The 11,416-nt window shown below is 67.1% G+C and overlaps 2 protein-coding genes across 2 annotated transcripts; one reads left to right on the top strand and one right to left on the bottom strand.

The window, feature by feature from the left end:
- Window positions 1-513: 513 nt before the first annotated feature.
- On the bottom strand, window positions 514-3,174 carry GPR61 (G protein-coupled receptor 61). Its single transcript, XM_040085680.1, has 2 exons — window positions 3,098-3,174; window positions 514-1,974 (listed from the first exon to the last, which is right to left on the bottom strand). The coding sequence occupies exon 2, from the start codon at window positions 1,813-1,815 to the stop codon at window positions 514-516; it is 1,302 nt and encodes a 433-aa protein (XP_039941614.1). The 5' UTR covers window positions 1,816-1,974; window positions 3,098-3,174.
- Window positions 3,175-7,098: 3,924 nt separating this feature from the next.
- On the top strand, window positions 7,099-11,363 carry AMIGO1 (adhesion molecule with Ig like domain 1). Its single transcript, XM_040085894.1, has one exon. It carries the CDS (start codon window positions 8,347-8,349, stop codon window positions 9,835-9,837), a length of 1,491 nt encoding a protein of 496 aa, XP_039941828.1. The 5' UTR covers window positions 7,099-8,346; the 3' UTR covers window positions 9,838-11,363.
- Window positions 11,364-11,416: the final 53 nt, after the last annotated feature.

Here is an 11,416-nt window from a genome sequence, read left to right as displayed (position 1 = left end):
CTCCCAACTGCATCAACCCAACGAAGGTCGTAGGACCTCCCCCAGTCACCTGCGATGGCAGCAATGAGGACCCTCACACACCCCGATGAGAGTGGTGGGACCCCCAATCCCCCACAGCAATAAGGACCCCACACACATCAGCAAGAGTCATAGGACCCTCAGTCCCCCACTGTGATCACAGAGACCCCCCCAAACCCCAAAGAATGCTGTGGGACCCCTAATCCCCCACAGCAGTGAGAACCATTCCCATTCCATCAAGTACCATGGGACCCCCAACTCTCCATGGCTGCAGCAAGGAGCCCCCACCCCATCACCCCATTGCGTGTTGTGGGACCCCCAATTCCCTGTGGCTGCAGTGAGGACCCCCCACCCTCCATGGCAACGTGGTACCCCCAGCCCAATAAGCACTGTGGGACCTCCAACCCCCCCATGGCGGTCACAAAGCCCCCCGTCAACGAGTCACTATGAGCATCTCTCCCCTCGCAGCCGCATTTACCCCGACACCCCCAAACGCTACAGCCCCGCTTTGGCAGAGCCCGCCACGGGCATGAACGCCCCGCTCCCTCCACCCCACTCCATCCCCTCGGCCGCCTCCTCCTCGATCTGCCCCGGGATGCGGAAATCCACGGGGGGCAGGTTCCTCTCGGAGCTGGGGGGATCTGGTGGGCGCCCGGTGCTCTGGAGGAACTGTAGAAAGTTCTCCTCGATGGAGCCCTCACGGCTCGGCAGCCTCAGGTCCTCCTCGGGGGGCTGCTTGAAGAAGCAGGTGAGGAGCCGGCCGAGCTCCCCGCGGATCTGACGGTTGAGGCAGCCGTAGAAGAAGGGGTTGGAGGTGAAGCAGCAGAACCCCAGCCAGGTGACCACAGTCTCAGCCGCCGGCCCGGCCAAGGGCCGAGTGCTCAGCGCCGTGTACAGCTGGAAGGAGAAGTAGGGCAACCAGCAGAAGAGGAACTGGCCGCCCACGGCCAGCAGCACGACAGCCGCCTTGCCCCCGCCAAACATCCTCTGCGGGGTGGTCCGTGGAGCCCCCGAGGTGGTGACCATGGTGGAGCGGCTGCTGAGGGACACCGAGCGCCGGCGCGGCGTCTCCATCCAGGTGGGCGGCGGGCCGTGGTGCATGGCCGCCACCCGCGCCACCTTGAACATGCCGCAGTAAACCACGACGATGATGAGGAGGGGCAGGACGAAGTAGAAGGCGGCGAAGAAGACCACGAAGACCTTGCAGGACGGCCCACGGCTCCACTGCAAGGAGCAGCCGTGAGCGCCGGGCGCCGGCGGGCGGTCGGGGGACAACCAGCCCAGCACGGGCACCAGCGAGGTGGCCACGGCCTTGAGCCACACGCCGGCCAGCACCCCGGCCACCAGCCCCGCGGTCATCCGCACCTCGTAGCGCAGCGGGTGCACCACGTAGTAGTAGCGCTCCACGTTGACGGTGGAGATGGAGAGGATGCACATGGAGGTGAGGCACACGCTGAGGAACAGGTACACGCGGCACACGGCCTCGCCCAGCCCTGGGCTCTCGAACACGGCCGAGCCCGACAGCATCTCCAGCGGCATCAGCGTGAGGGCGGCCAGGAAATCCACCAGGCACAGGTGGAACACAAAGACGAACTTGCGCAGCGCCGGCGTCTTGGCGATGACCGTCATGACGGCGGCGTTGCCCACGATGGCCGTGACGTCCAGCAGCACCATGAAGAACAGCCCCACAGACTTGGAGGCCACGTCCTTGGGCTTGGCCTCGGCTGTGCTGTTGGGGGGCCGGGACCCCCCTCTAGAGCCATTCCAGCCCCACGGCGAGGGCAGGAAGGGCTCCATCCTGTGCCGCCGGCCTGGCGGCGGGGACGGCGCAGCCGGGCATCGCCGGAGGGTCACATCCTCGGTGGTCCGGGGGTGGGGGGGGCCGCCGTGGCACTCAGAGCACCCAAAGGTGCCCCCCAGCCCCACTCATGTCCCCGCTGCTCAGTGAGGGGGTACCTGGGGGAGGTGGAGCTGTCACTGGAGGGGGCAGGACCCTGGAGGACCCCTGAGTGCTGAGCAGGACCCCCAGCTGCAGCCCCCCCCAGCACCTGGGGTGAAGGTGGAGCTGTCATGGGGGGAAGACCCTGAGGGGAACCCTGAGAGCCCGGGGGTGCTCACAGGTGACCTCTGACAGCCATGGTGGGGGCACAGCTGTGCTGGGGGGAATGTGGGGTTGTCATGGGGGGACACAACCCTGGGGGTCCCCTGAGAGCTGAGCTGGACCCCCACCTGCATCCCGCAGGTACCTGGGGGCACGTGGAGCTGTCAGAAGACGGGGAAGACTCTGAGGGAACCCCTGAGAGCCGTGGTGGCATCACAGCCGAGCCTTGAGAGACACAGGGTGGGTCTCAGCCCAGCTGTGACCCCCATGCACAGCCCCCAGGCACCTGGGGGAAGGTAGAGCTGCCAAAGGGGACAAGGAGCTCTGGGGGACCCCTGAGACCCCCGGGAGGGTTCAGCACAGCTGTGACCCCCCACACATATCCCCATCACCCCCTATCCATCTCCACAACCCCCTACATCAAATCCCTTCCTCAACCAAAAGCCTTGTTCCCCCCAAAAACCAGCAGTTCTGGGGTAACCCCCCCCCCCAAATCCCAACGTTTCAACCCAAACCACCCCAGTGGAGCCCTCTGCCCAGAGTGTGGGCACCACAAGGGGGGGCCGGGATGGGTGGGGAGTCCTGAGAATGAGGGGAGGGCCCAGCACCCCCAAGTCCTGAGTTCACCCCTTGCGCTTGGAGGCCTTGTGTGACCCCCACCCCCCGAGCTCACACCCCCTCCATGGGGATATGGGGGGAATGTGGGGGTTACCCCGGACCCCTCCGGGTGTTCCTCACGGGGGTGGGGGTCCCCAGCCCTGCACCCCGAGGGAGGGATGCTGACGGAATGGGGGTGCAGCCGCGGGTCCCCCCTCCCTTTCTCACTGCCCATTCCCCTCGCCCAGAGCCCCGGAGCGATGTCACGGGTTGGGGACCCCCCCCTTTCCCAACCCGCGGGGGAGTCTCCCCCACCTCCCCAGTATCTCCCCACCTCCCCAGGCCGCCGCCCCGGCGGGGCTGCTCGGCCGCGGCACCTACCCTGGGGGTGTGCATGGAGCCGGCCTGAGGGTCCCCGGTCCGGCCGGGGGAGGGGTCGGGGCTGGGGGGTGTCCCCGGGGTGGCGGGGGATGCTCGGGGCTGGAGCCACTGCGGCGAGGGTAGCTCCGCACCGCCCGGCTGCTGGGTCCTAGCGCCGCCCGCCTCGCCTCGGTACCCCGGGAACGGCCCCTGGAGCCCCGCAACGGGGGGGTCGCCGCCGCCCGAAGCCTGGCTTTGCCCCCGCGGTGGAGAACGGAGGGTGGGAGAACGGGGGGTGCTGCCCCGCGTATTGCTTCGTGCCTCAGTTTCCTCAGCTGCTTCCCAAAAGCGATGGGGAGGGCGTGGGGCTGTCGCTGTGGGGGTGAAGCCCCCCGGGGAAGGGAAAGGGGGCTCGGGGGTGCAGCGCGGAGCTGCTCCCGGGGGGGATGGGGTGCAGATTCGCAGCGGGGGGCGCAGGGTGGGGGTGGGGATGTGGAGGGATCCGGGGAGGGGAGCGCTCAGAGGGGCCGCAGAGCCCCCCCAGCTCTGCCCACCCCCTTTCCCGTGCTCCCAGTTCAGCAGTGGAGCAAATGGGATGGGCTCAGGGTCCCCCCTCCCCAAACGCCTCGTGCCTCAGCTTTCCCAGGACACGGCCATGCCCTTCCAGGAAGGGGTGCCCGTCTTTTCCATCCCTCCAAAATCCTGCTCGGGCTGCGAACTTTCCCCCAGGGGTGCCCGGGTGGGACGCGTGGCCAGCGGATCCCAGTGCCCGGGCTGGGGGCTGACAAGTGATCCGTGGGTGACGTGTGTCCCCGCGCGTCACGTGCCCATTGCCAGGCTACGGGCTCCCAAAAATAAATCCACCCAAACCAGATTAGAAACGCCCGACCTCGGGTGAACCACCCACGACATTCCGGGGGCCGCGGGCGGCTCCCGGCGGGACCCCGGGCACCGGGAACCCCGGGAATAGCGGCATTCCCGGTGAGCAGGAACACGGCGGATCCACGCGGGTCCATCCTGCCCGGGCTCCGGCCCCTGCGGCAGACGGAGAGTGCGGGAGCGAGTCCTGGGGGGACGCACGGAACCCCCCTTTTTGTGGGAAGCCGTGTGGGCACCCTCCACTTGTGTGGGGCACCTGAGGGCACCCTGCCATGGCAGACACCCCGCTCTGGTACCCCTGGTATCCCTGACGCTGCTGGCACCCCTCACCCCAGTTCCCGAGCACCCCGCTATCCCAGCCCTTGGCGTCTCAGTACCCATTATCTTGGCACCTCAACACCCCAGACCCCAAGTACCCCCCTATCCCAGCACCTTTGGGACCCCACCACCTGAACATCCCTTCATCCAAGCACTTAATACCTTGGCACCCCAGTACCCCAGCGTCCTGGCACTCCAGGATATCAGCACCATGGCATCCTAAGGCTACTGACACCCCAGCATCCTGCTACCCCAGCACCCCAGTCCCCAAGCAAACCGTTATCCCAGGACCCTGGCACCCCAGAAGTCCAACACCCCAGTGCCCCAGGACAGTGGTACCCCACTGCCTCAGTGTCCTGGCACCGAGTACCCTGACCCGCAAACACCTCCACATTCTGGCACCCCAGCACCCCAATGCTCCAGGCTATCCATCCTCTGGCACCCCTGCACCCCAGTCCCTGGCACCACAGCACCCAAACACCCTGGGATACTCATCCCTCAGCACACCAACTCCTCAGTAGCCAAATCCTTCAGTACCTTGGCACCCCAGCACCCAATGTCGTGAAACCCCAGCACCAAGACACCTCAGTACCCCAACACCTCGCGATACCAGTGTCCCGGTACCCCACCCCTGGCAACCCTGGCACCCCTGTCCTCTCTGCAGAACCCCTGCTGGACACGCGGATTAAGCACGTTCACATGTGTGTGTGTGTTTGCACACCTGGGTACACGCTTGTGTCATGCAGGGGGGGTCACACACATCTGGCAGATACATCTGTGTGTGCACACACGTGTGAGGGAGGACACACATGTCCCTGGGCTGTGCTCACACACATGTGTGTGCATGCCTGTGTGTGTGTGTGCTCACACACGTGTGCTCCTGTGTTATCACGTGCACCCAGGACCAATCCTGCTGTCCCCTGGGACACCCAGGGCCCCCCAAGGACACCCAAAGCACCGCCAGGGTGTGGGTGGGGCTGGGTGTTGGGAGGGGTTCTGGGCAGTGGGTTCTGGGCAGGGATTAACTCCAGGATTAAAACTGGGAAAATAAGGACGATCCAAGGACAAAATTCCCTGTCTGATCGGGGCAGGGGTGGGGGGGGGGGCACCCAGCTGAGGGGGGAAGTTAGGGTGAAGGGAACAGGGTGAGGGGCACCCTGAGGACATCCTGTTCTGTGTTCCAGGGGTTCCTTTTAATCCCTGCCCCCCTTCGCCATAAAAAGCTGCATCATCACAGCATGGTTTGTTCCAGCTCTTTTCCCTCTAATTTTGGACCCAAAATCCGGCACGAATGTTTGGATCTAAAAATACTACCGGGAAGCAGAGCCACTAGTGGGGGTGCGGGGCTCCCTGCTGGCTGGGGCTGTGACAGCCAGGAGTGCCCCTCGGGGGGCAGGGGAGTCCCCTCCGTCCCCGGGGGACTGGGTGGGGCTGTGGGATGGGGTCAGGGCTTCAGGGTGGAATGGGGAGTGCGGGGCTGTGCCAGGAGAGGGGATGAGAGTGGGATGGGGCTGGGAGTGGAGGTGGAGCTGGGGCTGGCATGGGATGGCATGGGGATGGGATGGGGATAGGCTGGGGATGAGGGTGGGCTGAGATGGGATGGAGGGGTTGGGGAAGGGAGGAATGGGGATGAGAACCAGGAAGGCATTGGATTGGATGGGAGGAAATGGAGATGGGGCTGAGGACAGAGATGGGATGGGAATGATGGGGATGAGAATAGGGATGGGATGGGGATGATGGGGATGAGAACAGAAGACAGGGATGAGAATGAGGATGGGAATGGGAATGGGAATGGGAGATGGGGATGAAGACAGGGATGGAAGAGGCATGATGGGGATAGAGGACAGAAATGAGAATGAGGATGGGGATAGGGGAGAGATAAGTCTGAGGATAGAGGAGAGGGATAGGGACGGGGATGGGATTGGGATGATGGAGAAGGGGACAGGTATAGGGATGAGGATAGGCATACAGGATAGTGATGGGAATAAAGACGGGCATGAGGATGGGGTGGGGAAGAAGCTGGGGAGGGAGAGGGGGATGAGGATAAGGATGGGATCGGGACAGGAACGAGGATGTGGAGGGGGATGGAGAGGGGACTGGGGACGGGCCGGGACAGGGATGAGGATGGGGTCGGACATAGGGCTGGGGAGGGAAATGAGCACGGGGTCAGACACGGGCTCCGACACGGGGCCCGGGTGGGAGATGGTGCCGGTGCCGGGGTGGGAGATGGTGTCTGTGCCGGGGTGGGAGATGGTGCCGGTGCCGGTGTCAGATGATGCCGGTGCCGGTGCCGGGGTGGGAGGTGGTGCCGGTGCCGGTGCCGGGGTGGGAGGTGGTGCCGGTGCCGGGGTGGGAGGTGGTGCCGGTGCCGGTGCCGGGGTGGGAGGTGGTGCCGGTGCCGGGGTGGGAGGTGGTGCCGGCGCCGGTGCCGGGGTGGGAGGTGGTGCCGGTGCCGGTGTCAGATGATGCCGGTGCCGGGGTGGGAGGTGGTGCCGGCGCCGGTGTCAGATGGTGCCGGTGCCGGTGCCGGGGTGGGAGGTGGTGCCGGCGCCGGTGTCAGATGGTGCCGGTGCCGGTGCCGGGGTGGGAGGTGGTGCCGGTGCCGGTGTCAGATGGTGCCGGTGCCGGTGTCAGATGATGCCGGGGCCGGGCCGGGGTGGGAGGTGGTGCCGGTGCCGGTGTCAGGTGATGCCGGGGCCGGGCCGGGCCGGGCGGCGCTCGGCGGGTTAAGCCGCGCGCTGCCGCCATTGGCGGAGCGCGGAGCGGCCGCAGCCAATGGGGACGGGCCGTGCGCGCCGCGCCTGCCCCAGACCCCGTCCCGAGGCGGATCGGGGCGGTTCGGCTACGTTCGGGCCGGGTCGGAACCGTTCGGCTACGTTCGGGCCGGGCTCGGCTCCGCTCGGCTCAGCTCGGAGAGCATCGGGAAGGTTCGGCTGCGTTCGGGCCTGGCTCGGCTCTACTCGGCTAAGCTCGGGGAAATTCGGGAAGGTTCGTCCCGGCCCGGTTCGGCCTGGCTTGGTTCGGCGCGGCCCGCTCGGCTTCCTTCGGCTTCTCTCGGCTCAGCTCGTCTCGGTTCGGCTTCTCTCGGCTCGGTTCGGCTCCACGGGAATTCTCTCGGTTCGGCTGCTCTTGACTTTGTTCGGTTCGGTTCGGTTCGGTTCGTCTGGGCTCGGCCCTGCCCGGTCGCCGCCGCACCGGGCCCGGTAACGCTCCGACCCCATCCCCGGCCCAGGCCCGAGCCCAGCCCCGGTAACGCCCCGGGAGGAAGGGGGGGAGGCAGCGAGCGAGCATCCTCCGCCGTCCTCCGCCGCTCCGTCCGCAGCACGGCCGGGACGGGGGGGCGGGGGATCCTGGCCGCGGGGAGCAGGCAGGAGCCCCGGGCCAGACGTGCCCCGGGCGGGCCGTGACAGCGGGGACATGTCGTGACAGCGGAGACAGAGCCACCCCGCCCCATGACCTGGGTGGGCAGTGACCCATGGACACCCTGTGACACCAGGGGACTGAACCCCCGCAGGCCGTGACACTGAGGGACCGCCGGGCACAAAGCCAACCCATGTCGTGACACCGGGGCACCGCGGCTAGCCCAGGCGGTGACACTGGGTGCACACCGCGGCACTTGGTGACGGCGACAGCCCCCTCAAGGCTCTGACACCAGGTGAGCAGCCAGATGGGCATGTGCTGTGGCGCCGGGTGAGCAGTGAGCCTGCAGCATGCCGTGCCACCTTGTGACTGAAGCCATCCTGGACTGCTGACACGGTGTGAGCCCTGAGCCTGGCACATGCTGTGACACCGGGTGACCAAAGCCGCGTCGGACTGTGACACCGAGTGACCAAGCCACTTCGCACCGTGGCACCCGGTGAGCCCTCAGCCTGGTGCCTGCCGTGACACCGTGTGACTGAAAGCCACCCTGGACCGCAGCGCTGGGTGCGCCCTGAGCCCTGCACCTGCTGTGACGCTGTGACGCTGTGACTGAAGCCACCCTGCGTTGTGACACCGGGTGACCAAGCCACTCCTCATCGTGACGCCATGTGACCGAAGCCTCCCTACCACTCTCCACGCTGCGTGTCTCCGTCATGCCGCCGTCCCGTCCCCCGTGCGTGGCCGTGCGTGTCCCCGTGGGGCCGCTGTCCCTGCTGCTGGCGCTGTCCCTGCTGTCCCCCTGGGGCTCTGCGGGAGGGAGCTGCCCCCAGCGCTGCGTCTGCGCCTCCAACCTGCTGAGCTGCTCGCAGGCCAACCTGAGCGCGGTGCCGGCGCCGCTGCCGCGCTTCACCGCCGTGCTGGACTTGAGCCACAACAACGTGACGCGGCTGCGCGCCGACTGGGCGCCGGCGCGGCTGCCGCACCTGCACGCGCTGCTGCTGAGCCACAACGGGCTGGCCTTCGTGTCCACCGAGGCCTTCACCCACGTGCCGCGCCTGCGCCACCTCGACCTGTCCTCCAACCGCCTGCGGACGCTGGACGAGAACCTGTTCAGCGACCTGGGCGAGCTGGAGGTGCTGCTGCTGTACAACAACGAGATCAGCACGGTGGATCGCACGGCCTTCGAGAACCTGGGCCGGCTGCGCAAGCTCTACCTGGGGCAGAACCGCATCGCCCGCTTCCCGCTGGAGCTGCTCCGGGAGGGCAGCCGGCTGCCGCAGCTGGCGCTGCTGGACCTGTCGGCCAACCGGCTGCGGGCCGTGCCCGCGGGAGAGCTGCAGGCGCTGCCCGCCTGGCTGCGCGACCGCCTCTACCTGCACAACAACCCCCTGGCCTGCGACTGCCTGCTCTTCCAGCTGCTGGACCGCGGCCGCCGCCGCCACCTGAGCGCCGTGGAGGATTTCCAGGACGAGCTGCGCTGCTTCCTGCCCGGAGCCAGCTCTCTCACCAAGATCCTGGACCTGGCGGGCAAGCAGCCTCTCAACTGCAGCAAGGCACGGGAGGCCGTGCTGGAGGCGCACCTCGGGGACACCGTGACGCTGGGCTGTGACAGCCGGTGGCAGGGCGTGCGCAGCCGGCACTGGGTGACGCCGGGCGGGGAGCGGGTGCTGGGGGACGGGGCCAACGGCAGCGTGGTCCTGCTGGCCAACGGCAGCCTTCAGCTGCGGGCGCTGCGCCCCGAGGACGGCGGCACTTACTCCTGCTGGGTGGCCGGGCCCCTCCTCAACGAGACCCTCTACGTGGAGCTGCTGGTGCACAACTTCACCCTGCACGGCCCCCACGACACCCTGAACACGGCCTACACCACTCTGGTGGGCTGCATCCTGAGCGTGGTGCTGGTGCTCATCTACCTGTACCTCACCCCGTGCCGCTGCTGCTGCTGCCGCGGCACCGAGAAGCCGCCGGCGCCGCGCGACGACAGCATCAACTCCTCGGTGCTGAGCGCCACCCCGAACCACGCCGGGGGCACCGGGGAGCCCTGCGGGTCCCACCTCGCCTCCGGTGCCGGCGCGGGGCAGAACGGCAGGTTCAAGGGTGGGGGGAGCCCCCCGCTGCCCGCCCGGCAGGGTCCCAAGGCGCAGAGGAAGGTGTCGGATCCAGACTCGGTGAGTTCCGTCTTCTCCGACACGCCCATCGTGGTGTGAGGGCGCCGTCCCCAGGGACGCCCCATGTCGGCCGCTGCGAGCTGTCCCTGGGCAGGAGGGATGGACAGACCCCCACTGCCGTGTCCCCAGCTTGGGGGGGTCACACCATCACACCCCAGGACTGAGCATTGCTGCTGGCCCCCGCCAAGGTCACTGACGCCATGGGACAGTGAGGGACAAAGATGTGACCACGCTTTGGGGACAGTCCCCCACCGTGACCTGTCCCTGGGCAGCAGAGGGACAGGTGGCTGAACCCCCACCACCATGGCCCCAGCTTTTGGGGATCCCATCATCGTCCCCCAGGACTGAGCATCGTCCCACACCCCCACTGTGATCACAGAGGGACCGTGAGGGACAATGTGTGAGGGGTCACACCATGGGGACAGTCCCCTGGGACACCCAGCGTTCCTACTGCTGCTGTGACCTGTTCCCCATGGACATGCCATGGGCAGAAGGGGTGGCTGGACCCCTACTGCCATGTCCCCAACTTGGGGGGCAACACCATTGCCCCCCAGGACGGAGCATCGCTGCTGGCCCCCACCAAGGTCACTGTGTAACCGCAGGGGACAAGGATGTCAAAGGACACACCGTGGGGCAGTCCCCATGTAGCCTGTCACCGGACAGGAAGGGTGGCCAGACCCCCACCGCCATGTCCCAGCTTTTTGGGGGTCCCACCATCACCCCCAGGACTGAGCATCATCCCTGGCCCCTGCTGAGATCATCGGGGGACTGCGAGGGACAAGGGTGTGAGGGGACACACCATGGGGAGTCCCCAGGGACATCCTGCATCCCCACTGCCACTGTGAGCTGTCCCCAGGCAGGAGGGGTGGGGGGACCCCCATCACTGTGTCCCCAGCTTTTGGGGGTCCCAGCATCACCCCTCAGGAGTGAGCACCGGACTGCAGTGGACAAGGACGTGACGCCGTGGGGACAATCTGCTGCTGTCACCTGTCCCTGGGCAGGAGGGACGATCAGACTCCCACCACGGCGTCCCTCATTTTCGGGGGTCCCACCATTGCCCCTCAGGACTGAGCATCGCTGCTGGGCCCTGCCAGGGTCACTGTGAGTCTCTGTGAGGATGACATGGCCACCAGCTGCCGGGCATCATCCCTGCCAGGCACTGCAGGACCGAGGGACAGTGCCAGTGGCAGCCGTGAGCCCCCAGGAGCGGCAGCACCAGGCAGAGCCCCCCCTCCCTGCAGCCCCAGCCCCCCATTCCCCGGCCCCCCTTGGCATGTGCATGGCCAAGCATGAGTGCCCCAGGGAGCATGTGCCACCCCCAGGGGGACACCGGGGGTGTGCCGACCCCCTGGGGAACCCCCAACCCCCTCCTGACCCCACTGCAACCCACAGCTGCAAACAGAGCCCCTCCTGCACGGGGGGTGCGACCCGGGGGCTCCGGCACCCCAAAAGGCCGGTGTCCCCTCACGTCCCCACGCCAGCCCAGCCTGTGTCACCTGTGCCCCACCCCTGCACTGGGCAATGCCCACTGATGCCTTGGCCAAAATAAACGTGTTTCCCTCGTGCCTGTGCAACCTGCACCCGGGTTTGGGGGACTCCAAGGGGTGTCCCCAAGATG

This window comes from Hirundo rustica, chromosome 24 (genome assembly GCF_015227805.2).
Source record: "Hirundo rustica isolate bHirRus1 chromosome 24, bHirRus1.pri.v3, whole genome shotgun sequence".
NCBI lineage: Eukaryota > Metazoa > Chordata > Aves > Passeriformes > Hirundinidae > Hirundo > Hirundo rustica.
Note: the sequence above shows the minus strand (reverse complement) of the source record. Positions and strands in the feature narration are given on the sequence as shown.

Excerpts from the sequence above, each read along its gene's own strand:
- GPR61 (XM_040085680.1), bottom strand. The coding sequence starts at position 1,815 with ATGGAGCCCTTCCTGCCCTCGCCGTGGGGCTGGAATGGCTCTAGAGGG.
- AMIGO1 (XM_040085894.1), top strand. The coding sequence starts at position 8,347 with ATGCCGCCGTCCCGTCCCCCGTGCGTGGCCGTGCGTGTCCCCGTGGGG.